Raw genomic sequence first — 18,357 nt, forward strand, 5'->3', positions numbered from 1 at the left:
TGATCCTTGCCAGAAACCCAGAGGGAGCCTCAGAAAATCATCACATGGCAAGCGTGGGCCTGTGATCCACCCCCACCCCACCTCGTTTCACAGACAGAGAAACTGAGGCACAGACCCCACCAGGAAGAGTCTCAGAAAGAGGATCCCCTCCTCTTGAAGGCCTCCCTTGTGGCTGGCTGTGTGTTGGAGCCTATTGAGTGCCTACGCTCCCTGAGTTCAGGGCCTGCTGAGAATGGTTCCTTGTGTGCCAGTAGTGTTACCATTATTCAGTTCTGATCCTGGAGGGCTCCCCTGAGGAGGAAACATCTAAGCTGAGACCTGAGCTTAAGTAGGAGTCAGTGAAGCTGGTGAGAAGAACATTTCAGGCCGGGGGGGGGGGGGCACATGTGCAAAGGCCCTGGGGCATGAAGGTGTTTGGCTCAGAAGGGTAAAGAAGCCAGAAGCCTGTTGCAAGAGTGGTGGTGGTGGGGGGCACGTGGAGGGAGAAGTCAGGAAGGAGGCAGAGGGGGCAGTATCTGGGGCTTGGAGGAGCCTGCCTAGGCCAAGTCAGTGCTGGATGGGGGGAGAGGAGGCAAGCGGTGGGAGTCAGAGCTGGCGACCAGGAATCCAGCCCACAATGACCACCCCAGGACTTCCAACCTCAGGAGAATCCTGGTTGGGAGCAGGAGAGAGGTGGGAGCTGTCTCCAGTCCTCCTGTTTTAAACCCTGCTCTGTGGAGCTCCTGAAAGAAAAAGGGAGATGAAAAGGGAAAATTTGCAAGTTAGATTTACCCTCAATTCTATTAAAGCACCAAAAGCTGTTGCAAAATAGCATTAGGGTCTTAACTCCACAAATGTTAACTCCACGCCACCCCCTGTCCTCCCTCCATCAGGGAAGGAGGATAGGGCGGCAGGAGGCCCCAGACTGGGCAACCCTGCCTAGCCCGTGGGCTCAGCGAATGTGGGCAAAGGGGCGGCCTCCCAGGGAGACCCCGGGGCTCCCCAGACTGGGTTTGGGCTTCTCGGGTGAGTGTGCTGTAGAGAGGGTTGGGCTACTTCAATCCCTTATGGGGGATGGGCAGGTCTTACCCTTGGCCAAGGATGGGGGAGGAGGAAAAGGGAGAGGGAGGGAAGGAAAGAAGCCCAGTCACTACGACGAGCATCTCCCCATGTGCCCCCCCCACCCCCGCCGTCTGTTCCTCCCCTAATGGGAACATCATCATCTCTGATGACAGGGGGTGCCCCTGTGCTGGTCCCAGGCCAGGGGAATCTCCAGGTGGGTCTCAGCTCAGCTGACCCTCACAAAGTTCTGGACCCCAGTCACCTTGCTCTGACAGACCCCAAGCCTGGGCACTTAACCTGGCTGCTCTGCACCCCAGTCTCTCCCTGGGTCTAACGCACAGGTTTACTCAGATGCCAGGCAGAGTGTGTGTGTGTGTGTGTGTGTGTGTGTGTGTGTGTGTATGGTGTTAGGTTAGCAGTACAGACTGCACCAGAGTGTAGGCTGGGCCTAGATCTCGGCTTAGCCACTTGTGAGCTGTGTGACCTTGGGTGAGGGACCCAACCTCTCTGTGCCTCAATTATGAGGAGGTAATGAGATAATAATGAGAAGGCCCATAGCATAGCCCCTGAAAAAGGCTGCCAGTAAGATTCCTTTAGGAAGGGGCTCTAAACTGAAGGGAGAGGGTCTCAGAAGGTCCTAGAAACCGTGGGAATCGACTGGAAAGCTTTGTGTGAAGGTACGTTTTTCGGAACAGAGAAGGTCCTTAGCTTTCATCACAGTCTCATGACCCCCCAAAAGCTGAGCACCCTTGAGCCAGCACTGACAGCCTCCCCTGTGCCTGGAGGGCCCCTCTTTGCACAACTTTGGAGGGGCTGCCTGTTGCCTGGGCGCAGGTGGGAGGTAGGTTGTCCTGCAGATCCCCACGGGCACCCACGCCTGCGGGGGCACGTGTGCGCAGGGACAATGAGCCCCTGACTCGGGGAGAATTGTTTCTCGGTCTGAGACACCGTTGCACAGTTGTACCCAAACCAGCTCCTTCCTCCAGGATCGGGAGGCTAAAAAACAGGCTTCAAAGGCAAGCTCTGAATAAACAAAACACAATAAAAATAACTCTTGGAACCCAAATGCTGAATCATAGCCCCAGGCGCATTAAACCAGCTGATGCCAGCCCTCCCTGACGACAGGCAAGGGCCTTAGGGCTGGGACCTGGGGAGGGGGGGCGGCGGGCATCCACACTCACGTGCCTTGCCCCCAGCAGGTCACCCCACCCAGCCCCGCCTTCCTGGCCTTCCTGGGACTCCTGGTGGCTTTCTCAGGCAAGAAGGTCCTTTGCCCAATTCTCACCTGCCCAAGTGAGGGGCTTCCCCGTCTGGTATCAGGGGCGGGGGGATGGACAGGGGGCAGTGCCGTCCTGTGGAAGGTGACCCTGCTCCTAGAAGGCAGTGTGGCTTTGAGGAGTCCTATCTGGGTTGGGCTGTGTGACCCCAGGATGGTGGCTGGACCTCTCTGAGCCTTGTAGGAATGGGAATCACGCAGTACCCCCTCCCCCTTGCGGCAGTCCTGGCAGTGAGGACAGGAGAGGGGCTGTGGGCGAGGCCTGGGTGTATGGCCAAGACCAGGCACTGTGCGTGGGTGACCCGAACACCCACGCTTCCTGGGTGAAACTCAGTCCCAACTTCTTCATCTATAAAATTAAATGACCTTGAAAGAGCTTACGATGACATCTCAGATTGTGGAGTGAGAATCCTAAGTGCAAAATAGTGTGTACAAGATAGGACGTAGGTAAGATTGACATTACAAAATCAAAATAGAGGCATGTTGGGGCGCCGGCGGCGTGGCGCAGTCGTTTAGGCGTCCGACTCTTGGTTTCCGCTCAGGTTGTGATCTCAGGGTTGTGAGATCGAGCCTCGTGTCGGTCTCTGTCCTCAGCACAGACTCTCTCCCTCCCTCTGCCCCTCTCCCCCCCTGCTTGTGCTCGCTCTCAAATAAATAAATCTTTAAAAATACAGGCATGTCTGTGCTTCCTTGTATGTGCACAGAATATCTCAAGAAGGTGCCCAGGAAATGGGGTTACCTAGTGGGAGGGACCGTGGCCAGGTGGGGGTGGCTGGGAGGGGTTTGGAGCTTGTGCCTGTCCATGCTGGGCCCTACGCCTGCACTACTAGCCAGTCAGAGACACAGGGGTATTTTTTTATTTTATTTTATTTATTTATTTGAGAGAGAGAGAGCATGAGTAGAGGCTGAGGGAGAGGGAGAGGGAGAGGCAGGCCCCCCGCTGGGCAGGGAGCCACTCAGGACTCCAACCCAGGACCTGGGGACCATGACCTGAACGGAAGACAGATGCTGAACTGACTGAGCCACTCAGGCACCCCCAGGGGTATTTTTTTTTAAGTCCTTTTGGAGCTTTGCTGGTCCCAGTCTCCTGCCTGACACTGACCCAGCCCCCAGGGGGCTGCCCTAGGGGATCCAGGGACCCATGACAGGGATTTGGGGTCAGGACAAAGCCCACTTCTTGGCATCATCTCCCAGGATCTGCTTCTCTGCCCAGCCTCACTCTGCCCGGCCAGCTGGAACGTTCCACAAGCCTTCCAACCTGTGGGGGGAGGGGGGGTTGGGGGGGGGGAGTCCTGCCTTCAAGCCAGTGCACCTGCTGGTAGCTCTAACTTCCTCTTGCTGGGCGGTCTAGGTGGCCCCCATGCACCATTTGCACAGTTTAATATCTGTGTCCAGGACCAGCCACACAATTAGCCAGGGCCCAGCTCACAATGAAAATGCAAGGCCCCTTGTTTAAAATCAATTGACAATTTCCAGATGACACCAGAAGACCTTTAAACGGGGCGCAGGACGCTTCTCCTGCGGGGGTCACCCATCTGGGAAGCCAGCCCCCTCTGTATCTCCCTCAACAAGACAGGGGCTCCCTGAGGTAGGAACACTGTCTCTCTTGTTCATAGAGCCCAGGACACAGCCTGCTATGCTGTAGATGCTCAATTAATGTGTTCTGGGAAGGAAGGAGGAAGGACGGACAGGGGAACTGAGGAGTGGCAGAGTTTACCAGCCACAGCCACCCATGCACGCGGGCTACAGACCCGCCCTCTGGGCTGGAAGAAATCTGAGCCAGCTTCCAGGAGGAGGAAAAAGCTCAGCCTCAGAGGAGGCGGCTGCCCTGTGTGCTCTTGGGACACCTGCCTGTGCTTTCCCCCATCACAGCACTTAATCACTGGTTTCTTCTCTGGAGCTCAGCTGTGTGACCCTGGGAGAGTGACTTACCCTCTCTGTGCCCTGGTTTCTTTATCTGTAATATTGGGCTGCCTCGCTCGTCATAGAGCAGTGCCCTCCTTCCTGGGTAAGTCGGCTTTAAAACCGGCAGTCTTTAGACCCCATCAGCATGTGGTACCAGCTCGGTAATGTCCGTCATGATTCCTCTGGGATTCCTGGCCGCACGCTCAGCTCATGTGGCTTCCTGCTCACCCTAGTTAATATTAGAGAATGGCTGTGGCTGTTAGAAGTCCCCCACGAGCCTGAGACGACCCAGGGAGGCATCGTTCCCTGGAGAACACAGTCTGGGTCCTCAAGGTAGCTGGAAAGTGCCTGGGCCGACAGGTTCCTGTAGGAAGATACTTTTGGGGGATTTGCCAGGGCGCTGCAGCCCGGAGAGCTGGAAGTCTGCCCAGAGCCCAGTGGGGGGCTCCCTGGGAGCTTGGGGGTGTCACCACAGTCCCCAGAGCTGCCAGGTACAGACAATAAACCAGGGAAATATTGGTGGGTGAGTCCCCAAGGCCCCATGATGGGAGATGGCAGGCAGGCTGCTCCTGGCTACTACTTCTGGGATCTCAGTGCCATATTCACCGTTCACCGTTCTGGAACCATTCTGGGTTCCAGAGCCCAGCCTGGTGGGTCCAATCCCTGCTTCCATGTTGGACTCTGCCCAGCACCCAACACCGGTCCCAGTGGGTCCCAGAGGCACAATGATCACCACCAGGGTCACCCCTGCTTCTTGAAGCTGTTTATTGGGGATGTCGAGGCTTACACAGGGCTGCTTGGAGGCGGCAGCATACACAGTCTCTGTGGGGGGCTTTGATGGCCTTCCACAGGAGCCCTGGAAGGTGCAGACCATCTGTCACTTAGGACATATTTAGAAGAGAATGACAAAGGGACCCAAAGAGGCAGAAATGTTGGGGAGGGGGAGGACACAGGCGGTGGGATTTAGATAATGTCAGACAAAGGCAGAGGGATGGGAAGGAGTAGTGGGCAGCCCCTCTTGGCTGGGGGACACCAGCCTTCCCCTCTTTCTAGTCAACAGCCCTCCTGAGCCCCTTGCCCCAAATCCCCCAGGCAGCTGGGCTGCAAAAAAACGGTGGCAGTCACCACCCCCCTACCCTTCCTGTTCCTCTGTCCAGGTCTCACCACGCCCCCACCTCCTGGCCTTGAGAGCCCAGATGTCCCCCCGCCCATGCCCTAGGCAGTGGCTCGGGTCCCCTGCTCTGTGCTCCCAAAGCCCCAGGCCTCACACCATAGCACTTGACACTCTGTCCTGGGATTGCCCCATTGAGTCCATGTCCCCCACCAGACCGTGGCCCCCTGGGAGCGGAGGTGGTCACTCTGGTGCCTGTTTGTGTGCCTCGGGCCCAGCATGTGCACAAGGAAAGTGGGCGAGTCCGTGAGGCAGCTCCTGCCCCCGGAACTCCAACCCCCACGCCTGCGCCAAAGAAATCTCTCCCTGACTTTGCCCTGGTTCGCCCCGTGCCCCTTGTGCTAGAGTATGGACCCAGGAAGGAAGGGTCCTGACCAGATCACCCCATTTTGCCCCCAGGGATGGGGGAGGAGGGAGCCCACCCAGCACAGCTGTATGTTGGGGTCAGTCTCCAGACCCCCACTCTTAATCTGTGTGACCTTGAGAAAGAGCTTAACCTCTACGGGCCTTGGTTTCCCTGGACAACGAATGGTTGTACTAAGAGTAGCTTATGAGAAGAGCTGGAAAGGCTGAGCGCTGGGGTAGGACACAGGGGGACCTAGTCTCAGCTCCAGCTCCCATCTGCCAGCCTGGGCAAATCCCCCTAACCTCTCTGGGCTTTGGAGTCCTGATGGGCGAGCAGGGCCAGGGAGGGAGGGAGTGGTGATTTTCCTGCCTCTCCATCACTTCTTTTTGCCCTGGGTAGGGAGTCATTCCTCCCTCTCTATCAGGCACCAGCTAGACCCAGCCCCCACTACCCACAGGGACCTGGCCCAGGTCTGCACAGGGCCCAGGGCGGGGTCAGCTGTTCAGGGAAGGAGTGGGACCCAGGGATACGAATGCTCAGGGTGAGATGGCAGACAGGAGCAGAAGAGCTGGGATGGGCAGGGGTAGGGGGAGTACACCTGCCATGCCACACCCCCTCATGGGGGCCCGTTCAGGGGGTGAGATGGGGTAGCCGAGGTTATGGGGGAACAGAAGCCACCAAGAAGCCACCACAACCACTTTCCTGGCCTTCCCGACATGCTGACATGCTGTTGCCTGGAGCCCAGAAGGGGCTGGCCACCTGCCAGCCCTGAGTGGAAATGTACCAGTAAAAAGGGCCCTATTGGGACCCCTGGGGAGAGGACCCTGGGTGCTGTCAGGGGGGAGTGAGAGCCCGAGAACCTGGGGACCGCTGGAAAGGGGTCCGTCCCCACGCAGCGCTCCCTCCCACCTTCCTTGTCGCTCACCCATGTTCAAGGACCCTCGGGCGGCCCAGGGGCATGGCTGACCGACAGCAGCGGGGAAGACAACCGGGAATGCGGGCGCTGGGGTCCCCCGGAGGGTACATGAATGTGCTTCCAGCCGTGTGTGCTGTGGGTCTCTGCGTGCGTGTGCGGCGTCTCTGTGCCGTGTGCTTCTCTGGAGTCTGTACAGTGTGTCTGATGGTGCGTGTGTCTCCGACGTCCCTCCGCGGTGTGTGGCGTGTGTGTGCACCAGCGCCTGTGTGCCCTGCGTCCAGTGGGCCTGCAGGCGGGTGTCCCTGGGTGTCCGCGCTGTGAGCGGCCGGATGGGAGGCTCGGGGTCCACGCGCAAGGTCCTCTCGACACAGAATCCATGTTGTCGAGGAGGGAGCGAGGGAGCGGGGAGACAGGGAGGCGAGCAGGCGGCGGGAGAAGAGCCCGGCGCGCGGGGAAGGGGCGGGGGGGGGGGGGGGACCGGGCGAGGCCGCAGGGAGGCCGGGAGGGGCCGGCCCGGGGTGCAGGTCGCAGCGGGACGCCCCTCGCCCACCCCACATGTCGCGGGGTATAGTCGCGCCCCCCCCCCACCCCGCGGGCTGCACGGGGGCCTCGATTTCCAGGCTCGTTGATCGCCGCTTAGTAGTTTTTGGCTTAACGGCAACAAAAAGCAGCGAGGGGGAGTTGCGTGGTGGGGAGCGGGGCTGTCCCCCCAGGCCCGCGGCGAACCCGGGGCAGGTGGAAGGCGGCGGCGCGGGCCCGGGGCGGGAGACACGAGCGCGGCACGAGGGGAAAAGTTTCCGACCCCGGAGCTGGAGGCTGAAAGTTTCGGCCGCGCCGGGCGGCGCCAAAGCCAGGCCAACACTGCCCCCGCGTGGGCGCGTGGCGGCGCTGCAGCGGGCGGCGGGGCGAGGGCTCGCTGCGGCCCTTGGGGAGAAACTGAGGCTCAGAGAGGGCGAGGCGGGCGGCGCAAGGTCACCGGGGTGGGTGCGCGGCCGAATCCGGCCTCCTCTGAGGCCCGCAGACTCTCCAGGAAATGGAAATACTAGGGCGGGGTGGGGATGTAGTGAAAGCGCAGAAGAAGGGGTGGTGGGGAGCCGTCCCTGGGATGGAAACCCCAGCCAGTTCCCCGGGAAGGGGAGTTGGAGCTCTGCCCCCATCCCATCCCCCACAGACTTTCTCCAAACTGCCTAGATCTGTGGCCTTTCTTCTGGAGGCAGAGCACCCCTGCAGAAACAAATTCCCCCCCATTCACTAACCTCCTGGCCCTAAGATTCCCACTGCCTTGACCCCGCCCAGCACCCCCCCCCCCATCTCTTCCTTTCATTCTGCCTGGTGCCTGGGTATGGATTCCGCGGCTGTTTCCTCACTGGCCAGGAGGTGGCGATAAAGACCCGGATCCTCGGTGTGCCGAGGGGTTGGGGCCAAAGCGTTGCTTGCACAGAGGCGAGGGGGGCTTCAACTTTGTCCGGGAGATTGGAACCCAGGTGTGGGGCTGGCAATGCTGGGTCAGTGCAGCGGCAGATCAACGCCACCTGGTCTTTTGTCACCTCCCGATGTGATTTTGAACACTGCCCACCCTTCCTTCTGCCACCACTAGGAGAGAAACATCTGGTCCCCACCCACCCTGGATGCTTGCCCTCCAGGGACCTGGGGAATGCAGAAGACAAACGTTTGTCCACCCCGTTGGAGTCTGGACACCCTCATCCCACGGCAGAAGTCAGCAAATAGGCTTTGGTTCCAGTTTAAGAGGGAAGCTGGGGCCTGGGCTCAGGACAGGAGCCTATTACAGGTGTGGCTTGATCAAGGTTGACAGAGGCTTGGTCCCAGGTTTGAAGTGTGCGGCAGGGCCTCCCCGCTTCCAGAAGAGGGGTCCACCTAGAACAAGCCCTGGTCCCTGATGATGGCCTGCCCCCAACCCTCAGCCTCATCCCAGCCATGACTTTTGTCCTCTCCCTCTCCTTGGCCCAGGGCCCCTGGAGACCAGTAACCTGGCACCCGGAGAGGCCTGTGGGGTGAGACATGGTAGCAGGTCCCAGCCATCTGGAATGCATGTTTATTTGGGGGGCGAGAAAGGCTTCTCCTCACCCCCTGGCCCGTGTCCATGCACAGGCCTGGGCTCCAATAGCCATTCACCGGGGAGCCCCCTGCGGCGTTGTGGAAGGCAGGAGGAGCTGGTAGCCCTTAGGGCAGCTTGGCTTCAGGACTGGGTGCAGCTCCAAGCTGGGCGGGAAGGATTCCTAGAGAGACCAGGAGGACCCGCTGATGCCAGATGCTGTGGGGCAGGCTAGGGGAGGGGCTGGGGGGGGTCTGGGCTGGAAACAAGTCTCCCTGGGCCCTGGGGGGGGGATTCTATACCCCAGTCCAAGGGGGCAGGCACTGGAGTCAGCCCCACTGTACACATGAGGGGATGCAAACCCCTAGAAGACCCCAGCGCTTGCAAGGATGGGGCTGGGAATGCGGACCCAGCTCAGCGCGAGAGCCCAGCCCTTAGCCACGTGCAGGGAGGCCTCATCTGGTACCCCGCCGCCCCATTGCACAGGGGTTCTCCGGGCGGCTGGCTGCTAGCAGGTGCTCACCAGTGTCTGGCCCCAGGAGCAGGGCGATGGCCCCCCCGCCCCAGGATGTCGTCCATGTCCCGCCAGGTTGGGAGGTCACCTCGCAGCCTCTGTGTGGTGGCCCTGGGGATGCCGGGCAGGCTGCGTTTCATGGAGGCATCCTCAGGGAGGTGACCCGGTGGCTCCTGGGCGGACCTGCGGGGGACAGGAGCCTATGAGCTGCGTGGCCTCTGAATCCCCCGTCCACCCATGGCTGGCAGGGCCCTTCGCCTGCCCACTGCTGGATGGGGTCGTCTACAGGATGAGGAGGGGTGCCTGGCAGTGCCTCTGAATCCTGTCCCCTTCCCCGAAGCCTCACAGGCCGGGGCAGTCCCAGCCGAACGAGACGTTGGCCATGGCCTCCTCCTTGGACCTGCGCACGGGGTTTTGGGCAAACTCTCCGGTCATCTCCCGACGCTCCCAAGCACCCGTTCCGATGTTGACCGGGGAACTAGCCCATTCTCGGTGGTACCCTGCCGGACTGGAGGAGAGAGGGCTCCAGTAAGATCTCTACCTTGTGGGGGGGACAGGGGGGTGGGCGCCAGCACCCCCACTCTCCCCTCCTCCCTCTCAGGCAGGCAAGGCCGGGCAGAACCCTGTCTCCATGGCAACCCAAGGCTCCCCAGTGCCTGATGGCTGCCTCCAGAGAAGGCTCAGGTTTTAAAACTATCTTGCGTGACTGTTTCTGCCTTTATTACCCAAACCGTGCCCCGCACCCCCCACCACATACCCACCCCTGCTGCAGCCCCAATGGGCCTCCTTTCCCATAGTGGGAAGGCCAGTCAGGCCACTGTGGAAATCCAGAGACAATGGTGAGATCCTGCAGGGGTTGGGGGGCTAGGAGTCTCCCCTGCCCGATCGGCTGCCTTCTTGGCTGGCCAGGGACCCCAAACTCCCCAACGGCTGCCTCAGGACGGAAAGGGCTGGGGAGCGGCCAGCCGAGAGCCCCGCTCTGGGGCCCTGGGACGTGACCACAGCTCCTGTGGCCACGGGCCCACATGGAGGCTTCTCTCCTGAGCTGGCCAGCTGCCATTCCCACGGAACGGTCTCCCCCTGGGGGCCCCCAGGTCTCTCTCCTCGGCAGCTGCGTCGCCTGCTCTCGGAAGCCTTGGCTTGCCTGTCAAACCACAAGCCTCGGGACAAAACTGCAGCTTCTGTCTCCAACGTCCTATGACCCCCAGGGGCCCGGGGAGGGTCCCTCCTGAATCAGCAAAGATCCTGGACCTTAGGGCTTTACCCACAACTAGGCTCTGGAACAGCCGCGTTTCCTGAAACCGCACATAGTAGCTGGTCAATAAACAGATGGAAGCTCTTGGAAGCCCTGGGGCTGCCAGTTCCCGAGAAGTGAAGAGGCCGGGCTGATGGAGAAAGGGGCGGGGCAGGGCGAGGGATTGGTAAAGGTTATACCGCAAGGACACGCATTCTTCCCACCTGCTTCTTGACACCCACTTCAGAAAACACTGGAAACTGTGCCAAGCAGACACCACCACATCCATCCCCAAGGAGCCGAGGGCAAACTTGCATCTCAGAACCGGGACCTGGTGGTTCCTAGCTTCTTTGCTGGACCAGCCAGTGCCAGCCTCCCCCAGAGAGAAGGTCTGATCTTCTGGACCTTTCTGGGCATCTCCTCAGCAGGGCAGGCCTTCGTGTATATGGGAAGGCGCTTCAGGTGACTTGCCACCTTCTTCAGCCTCCACAGGCCACGGAGGGGGCCAGACGTGGGAGTCGGGAGGCTGTGCGTGCCTGTTCCAAAGCGGGCAGATCTGGCGCTTGGGAACCAGTAGCAGCGAGAAGGCCTTCGGGGGTGGCCAGGCCTGGGCAGCCATTGTTGCCTCCACGGTGACTGCTCCCTGGTGCCACCCACGCTGGGACACTGCTGCAGGACCTCGGACCCCTCTACTTGGTCTTTGAGACCCTCCTGACACTCTGGAGAAGCCAGCTCGAGTGCCGTCTGGGCAAGGTCAGTGAATGCCTGGCCTCTGGAGGCCGGCCCTGACTCCTGGGACCCAGGGCCGAAGCATCTGCTCTCTGGACTCCAGGCTGGAACTTTCTGGAGGCCCGAGGCTCCCCGTGCTGTCCGCTTACCTGCACAGCTGCGCTCCCAGTAGCGGAGCGCTGTGTCTCGCAGGGTCTCGTCAGCGAATCGCACTCGGAAGGGGCAAAACCGCTTACGTTGCCCTGAGCTTTCCCCCGAGGAGCTGTGGGAGAGCACGGCCTTGGCCTTGGGGGCCTGCGCATCGTGGGGCCTGCTGAGAGCGACCAGAGGGGCAGGGGAGGGTCAGGACCTGAGCCCCCAGCCCCACACCCCACCCCTGCAACACATAACCATGGGACCAGAGCTCGCTGTGTATCCTGACACCCACAGTAGCTGGCCTTTTTTGGGAGTACTGCCTGCCGGCCAGGCCATGGAGCACGCGTGCACCCTGCCTCAGCCTTCTACACTCACACAACCCTGGGAAACATGATCATTAGTCCCATTTTACAGAGGAGCAAACTGCGGCACAGAGATGTTTTGCAACTTGCCCAAGGTCACACAGCCGGTAAAGGGTAGAACCAAGATTTTTTCTTTTTTTCTTTTTCTTTTTCCCTTTCTTTTCTTTTCTTTTCTTTTTTTTTTTATTTTTTATTTATTTTTTTTTTTTGAGCTAAGATTTGAATCTTAGTTCCAGAGCTGACAATCCTATATACCAAACAATTCAGCAGAGAGAAGGAGAATATGAACTAGAGAGTCAAGGAGGCCTGGGTTTTCACCCTAACTCTTTGAAGCCTCAGTTTCTTTATATATAAACTGGGCATCAACCTTGTGCCCACCACACAGGGAGGCGAGATGAACCGCCGTAACACCGCACCCAGGCTGTGGGCTGCCCTGGGTAAGCATTTGTAACTTCAAACTGTTCTTATAACCATCAGTCTCAGCTATGCCTCTTCCCAGGCACCTGAACTTGGGGAGACCACACTTGAGTCCTCCACGTTGCAGTTTTCCTCTTTCGGTTATATATGATAGCGTGTAGGCGTGATAATAGCCCCCTGATAAAAGTTTGGTAAGTATGAAATAACTTATGGGAGGCATCTCGTGCAAGGCCTGGCATGGGGCCCGCCCTCAGTAAAGGGCATCCTGTTGTTGTTACATTTATTAATTTCAGCCCCAAGGGCAAGGCTGCAAGAGGACCTGCTTGATCCCTCCATGGCTCTGTTATTCAGAAATGCCACGTTCAACCTTAAGGACACGCATATTGATGTATCCCTGCATCCATTTCTCTGACTACATCTTTATGTCTGTGTGGGCATGTAAGGGACGCTTTCATCAGCCCACCAAAGAGCCAGGCAGCCAGGAGGTGTCCCAGACGGCTACAGGCATTGGGAGCTAGGGATCCAACACTTGTCTGCTTATCAGCGTCTGGTCTGTGCTGGCCTCGGGGCCAGACACAGGTGCACCCTGGCTCTGCCCAGGGGACTGAAATCTCAGTTCTCCTATCAGAGGCTACCGGAGCCTATTCCAACGTAGCCTGGTGCCCCTCCCGCAGGGCCTACCAGGGGATCTTGCCCCCCATGGGGTGCTCGAGTATTAGTTCTTAAATGTGAAACACCATGACTGTGTCCACCCCCGCTCTTTGTCATATTTGAGCTAATGAGTTCCATACTTTTCTTTATTCTATCTTGTGAGATGTAGTCTGATTGATTTAAAGTTCCTGGCTTGGCAAATGTGTTTCACTTCTGGCGCCTTCTCTGAGCCATCGCTGGTGTCTGCCTGGAGCACTGTGTCAGGGAGGGTTCGAGGCCCAGTGGGGGGACAATGCCAGGATCAAATAGTATTGTCATCCATGGGTCCAGAAGGACAAGGAATGGCAAGTATGTCGTGTTTTTACTCTCTTTGGTTTTTAAACTCGTGGGCAACGCTCTTCACCGGTCACCTCAGTTTAACCGTGTTAATGCCAGAGGAGTTTTTTCTTTTCCCGTTCATTAGAGCTATGGCACTGAGGTCCAGGAACCCCTAATGCCCAGGCTCTTCTACCTCCATCCCTTATCTTATTTCCTCCAATTTCTGACTTATAACAAAACCTATTAAAAGCTAGAGGAAGAAACAGACAAATGAATGGTGGGATGGGTAAAAGGATGGGCGACTGGGTGGGCGGATGCATGGATGGATTCATGAATGAGTTAATGAAAAGGTCTGATAGAAGACTGGAAGCCAGGAGGATGGGTGGATGGATGGATGGGTGGGTGAGTGCCTCTGTATATGGACTCATAGATGGCTTCATGACAAAATTATAGATGAACAGTACCCTGGATTTACAAGTGCATGGAAGGATTTGTAGATGACCGATCATTGGATTCACGGACAGATGGATAGAATCATCGGAGTTTGTGGTTAGAAGGATGACTGGCTAGATGGACAAATGGATGGGTGGGTGCATGAGTGGATGGTTGGATGGATGGATGGTTGGATGGATGGATCAATGGATGGATAGATGGACGGAGAAATTCATGGATGGGTTGTAGAAGACCTGGTTCACAGAGAAGATGTATGCAAGGATGGATAGGTGAATGGGAGCAGGAATATCTGAATGGATTCACGGCCGGACTATGAATATGTTGGCAGAAGACCTGATGAATGAGTGGTTGGGTTCATAGATGTTGATGGATAATCCTTGGATAGGTTGGGAGGATACCTACTCTAGGATAGATCTATGTATTGATAGGTAAGTGGATAGATGGATGGATGGGTGGATGGGTGGATGGACAGACGGATGGGTAGATTCCTGAATGTATTATGAATAGTTGGTCAGAAGACCTGATTCATGGATGGACACATAGACGGATGTCCAGGTGGACAGATGGGCAAATTCATGGATGAACGACAAGAGGAAAGAAAAGAAGAGATGCTCTTTCTCCCCATTCCCCTACCACCAGTCTCCTGTAACTCACTGGTTGGCCTTCTTGAGGGTGAATTGTGAGCGATCTCTCCTCAGGGTCCCCAGGGCAGGTATCTGATGGAGCAAAATCTTCTTAAGACTATTCTGGAAGTACGATGACTGGCCCCTTGAAGACAAACAAGCCACACCTGGCATGAGTGGTCAGGGTCCGCCATCCTCAGAGCACTGTTGGCAACCCTGTCCCCATCAGCGGGTAACTGACACTTACCACAGGTCTGGAAGGAACCGACAGTGGGGACACTGGGGGGCATGGTGGCTGTGCTCTGACACACTCCTTTTTGGTCGTGATGCCCAGGATGCTGGGAGCCAGGAGGAGGTGGAAATAGCTATAGGCCTTCGCTTGGGGACAGTCCTTACTAGGCTGTTCCTAGTTATAGGGCCTTGGGCCTCAGTTTCCTCAACTGTACAACAGGGGCAATGGCAGACCCATCCTCAAGGGACTGTGCCAGACCTTCCCCTCCCCACTAACAGTCGCTCCGTTCATCCCGGAAACGACTCCGCCCCCCGCCTGCCCCGCCCTTGCCCCGCCCCCTGGGGAGTCCTGGAGGGGCCTCACTCGGCGCCCGGGGTTCCGCGCACTCGGCCCCCAGGTGGTGCAGGAACTCCCGGAACCTGCTGGGGAGAAGCTCTCCTAGGAGGGCGCGCAGGGAGTCCGGGGCCTCCCTGGCCGCGCCCCTGCGGGGATCCTCGCGCTCTCCAGGCCCCCCGCGCCGGGGCGCGAGTTCCCGGGGCGCACGGGCCAGGAGTAGGGGCGGCAGCAGGAGCGACCGCAGCCTTGTCCGGTTCTGCGCCCCCCGCTGGGCCAGAGTGGGCAGGGCGGGTAGACGCGGCGAGGGGTGCCACACGTCTGGGTGCGAGGACCCGCTCGGCCACCACGCGCCGCCGCCCTCCGAGTCCCTCAAGCCGCCGGGGGACCCCGCGCCGAGGACGGCGCGGAGCTGGGGCAGGGGCAGCCTGGGCAGCAGCGGGTCTCTCCTTCGGCGAGCGCCGTCGCGGGGGAGCCCCTGGGGCTCCCCCTGCTGGACCCCGGGGTTGGGGGGACGCCGGGGCATGTCTGGCCCGGCGCTCAGCTCAGGGCATCCTCACGCCAGTTGGGGGTGACAGGGGTGCCGCGCGACCCGAAGACGAGGGCCAGCCCCCAGGCCATAGTGCCCGGAGGGAGGTCCTTGTAGTTTGGAGGGTAACACCACTGCCTCGTCCGGCAGCGAGTGGCTTCAGGCCAGAGCTCGCCCAGCCTCTGTTTCCTCACCTGCAAAATGGTCACGTAAGAGTACACACCTTTCTGAGTTGCTGTGACGTTTAGGTGAGCCAGCATATGTAAATGGCCTAGAATAGTACCCGGCACGCTGTACGTGTTCAGCAGACGCTAGCTGCTATTACTATTATTTATTATTTTTTAAAATTATTATTATTTAGGATTTAGTCCAAGTCCCACAACTTATTAGCTTTGCAACCTTGGACAAGCCAACTGACTAACTTCTGTCAGTGCCCTCACCTGTAGAATGGGGATAACAGAGCACCTGTCCCTTTATGACTTAGCCATTGGAGTGTTCAAGTCCTATTAGGCTCTTAGTACTCCCCTGGGAATTAGGAAACCTGGAACCAGTTTGGAAGGAGAGAACTGTCCAGCAGTTGCCCAGTCCTGCGGGGGCCCCTTGGATGGAGAGCTTGTTGAAAATACAGGTGCCCCAGATTCTGACTCTGTAGGTCTAGGGTGGGGCCAAGACCCATATTTTCTTCTTAAGATTTTTTTTTTAAAGTAATCTCTACCCCCAGTGTGGGGCTCGAACTCACAGCCCTGAGATCAAGAGTGGCATGGTCTACCAGATCTACTCAGCCAGGAGCCCCAAGACACATATTTTTAATAAACTTGCCCTTCAGGAGACAGAGCCCCACGCCTGCCCCCAGCTTCTGACACGGGGTGGTGGTGGGGGGTCTTGGAGCCTGCTTTCTCCCTTTTATACCCCACTCCCAGACTGTCGTCAGCTCTGAGCTGGCTTCTGGTGTCACACTCACCGCAGGGGCCTTCGGGTGGGTCTAGAGAAGGTCCCTTGAGTTTAGAGCCCCCTAACCGGTGGGCTGGTCCTTGGGAGAGCCCATCCTCCCAGGCTGGTCCCGTTGATGGACTCTCCCTGCTGCCTCCTGGGCCTCTTCAGGGTCATTGTGATCCGCCCCTCACCCAAAGCCATGTGAGGAGCGGTGGGCTCTCAGGCCTAGAGACAGAAGGTGGGGCATTGTACTCGGGAAGTCAAGGCTGCACTCACAATGGGGTGGTGGGACACCTGACAAGGGCAGCCGGGCCCAAGCCAAGGGCGGAGGGCCCAGGGGTCCACTGCCCTCTCTGGATTTGGGAGGCCTGGGTGGGTCAAGTTCGGGCTGGGCACCTCTGGAAGTAGAATTTCCTCGGGAAGGCTGGGCAGTAAGAATGCAGTGGGCCTGGAAACTAAGGGAATCGATTTCAAACCCAGGCTCCGCTTCTGTTTGCTACCCAATGCTGGATGAGTTTGTCCATTCTTGGGTCTTCATTCTGTGACTCTTGGCTGGGACGAGGAAGGGGAGAAGCTCGTACTGTGACACTTGAGTGGGGGAGAAGGGTTGTTTGGACCAGCAATTTTGCTGGCATGGTATCCTGTTACAATCCGAGGAGTCTGCCTGGAGGAGGCGTCATAGCTGATACATCCATTCTCCACGAGTGCTCCTCAATGAGGGATGGAAGGGCAAACCTCCTTAGGAAGTTAGAATATTGAGTGGGAAAGGTGAACATGTTTTATATTTATTCTTTTTTTTAAAGATTTTTGATTTTTTATTTAACAGAGATCACAAGTAGGCAGAGAGGCAGGCAGGGTGGGGGGGAGGGCAGGCAGGCTCCCTGCTGAGCAGAGAACCGATGCGGGGCTCCATCCCAGGACCCTAGGATCATGACCTGAGCTGAAGGCAGAGGCTTTAACCCACTGAGCCACCCAGGCGCCCCATGTTTTATATTTATTCTAAGAATATGTGAATTTTTTTTTAAATGGATGAGAAACACTGGACTAACTAGATGATTTCTAAGGAGGCTTCCAGCTCTTGCCAGCTGCAAACATTTCTTGATCAACTACTTTGTGCAAGGCTTGGCAATTCAGAGATGTGAGAGGCTCTGAGGTCGGGGCTGTCCAGATCTGGGAAGGCCTCAGAGTCCAGGTGGAGGGAAGGGACTTTCTCTTCCACTGACAGGAAAAAAAGGTAGGGGTGGATTTTGGGGCACCCGTAAAAGAGCTGGGCTCAGAGCTGCCCCCAAAGGAAGATTACAGACACACCCAGCAATTGTATTGTCCAGGACTTATCCCCTTCCCTTAGAGACATGGACAACGAAGCTTGGGAGAAGGGCCCAGGCCAGGGGCAGCAAGTCTGACCTGGAGTACTCTGGAGAGGATGCCATATACTATATATGTAAACAGATTTGGGGGACTGACTCAACAGCAGTCAGCCCTCCCCCACCCCCATAGCTTTTACTTCATTAGAGCAAACACACTTTTTTTTTAATTAAATGATTTATTTATTTATTTGACAGAGAGAGAGAGAGAGAGAGCGCACACAAGCAGGGGGAGCTGCAGGCAGAGGGAAAGGGAGAAGCAGACTCCCCGCAGAGCAGGGAGCCCAATGTGGGTCTTGATCCCAGACCCTAGGATCACAACCAGAGCCGAAGGCAGAGGCTTAACTGACTGATTCACCCAGGCAACCCCAGCAAACACACTTTTAAGAACCTCCTGTGTGTAAAGCCCAGAGGACGGCACTGTAAACCTAAGACCAGGGCGTCAGTTTAGGAAAAATGAGCTTATGCTAAGTATATTTATTCACTGAGAGTCCCCAGCAGGCACAGGGCTGAAGCTTCGACCTGCAATATCCGACACATTTAACACTGGCAGAAGAGGAGACTGAGGCTTGGAGAGGTTCACAAGGCCTACCCACCTGCAAACTCACAGTCCATCAAGGTTGTCTCTGGAACCCCTCCAAACTTTCTGTATATGGGAGGAGGCTATGAGAGGGCAGGATTTGGGGGATGGAAACCTCAAGGACTTGTTCTGTTTATTTGGGGTAACAGTGCCTTGGCACTATCAAAGGTACTTCTTTCTTTCTTTCTTGGATCTGTATATTATTTTAAGATGCAAATTGTTATGGGTAAGATTTGCAGAAT

The 18,357-nt window shown here is 57.5% G+C and overlaps 1 protein-coding gene across 1 annotated transcript; it reads right to left on the minus strand.

The window, feature by feature from the left end:
- Window positions 1-8,784: 8,784 nt before the first annotated feature.
- LOC308353415 (uncharacterized protein C9orf50) lies at window positions 8,785-15,235 on the minus strand (the record flags this gene model as incomplete). The annotated part of the gene is given in 9 exon segments (XM_080820248.1): window positions 8,785-8,892; window positions 9,243-9,405; window positions 9,569-9,632; window positions 9,635-9,653; window positions 9,657-9,730; window positions 11,335-11,498; window positions 14,176-14,289; window positions 14,392-14,584; window positions 14,740-15,235. Coding segments are annotated over 9 exon segments (1,395 nt in total).
- Between the last annotated feature and the right edge of the window lie 3,122 nt (window positions 15,236-18,357).

Source organism: Martes martes (assembly GCF_963455335.1).
Source record: "Martes martes genome assembly, chromosome: 12".
In the NCBI taxonomy this organism is placed as follows: Eukaryota; Metazoa; Chordata; class Mammalia; order Carnivora; family Mustelidae; genus Martes; species Martes martes.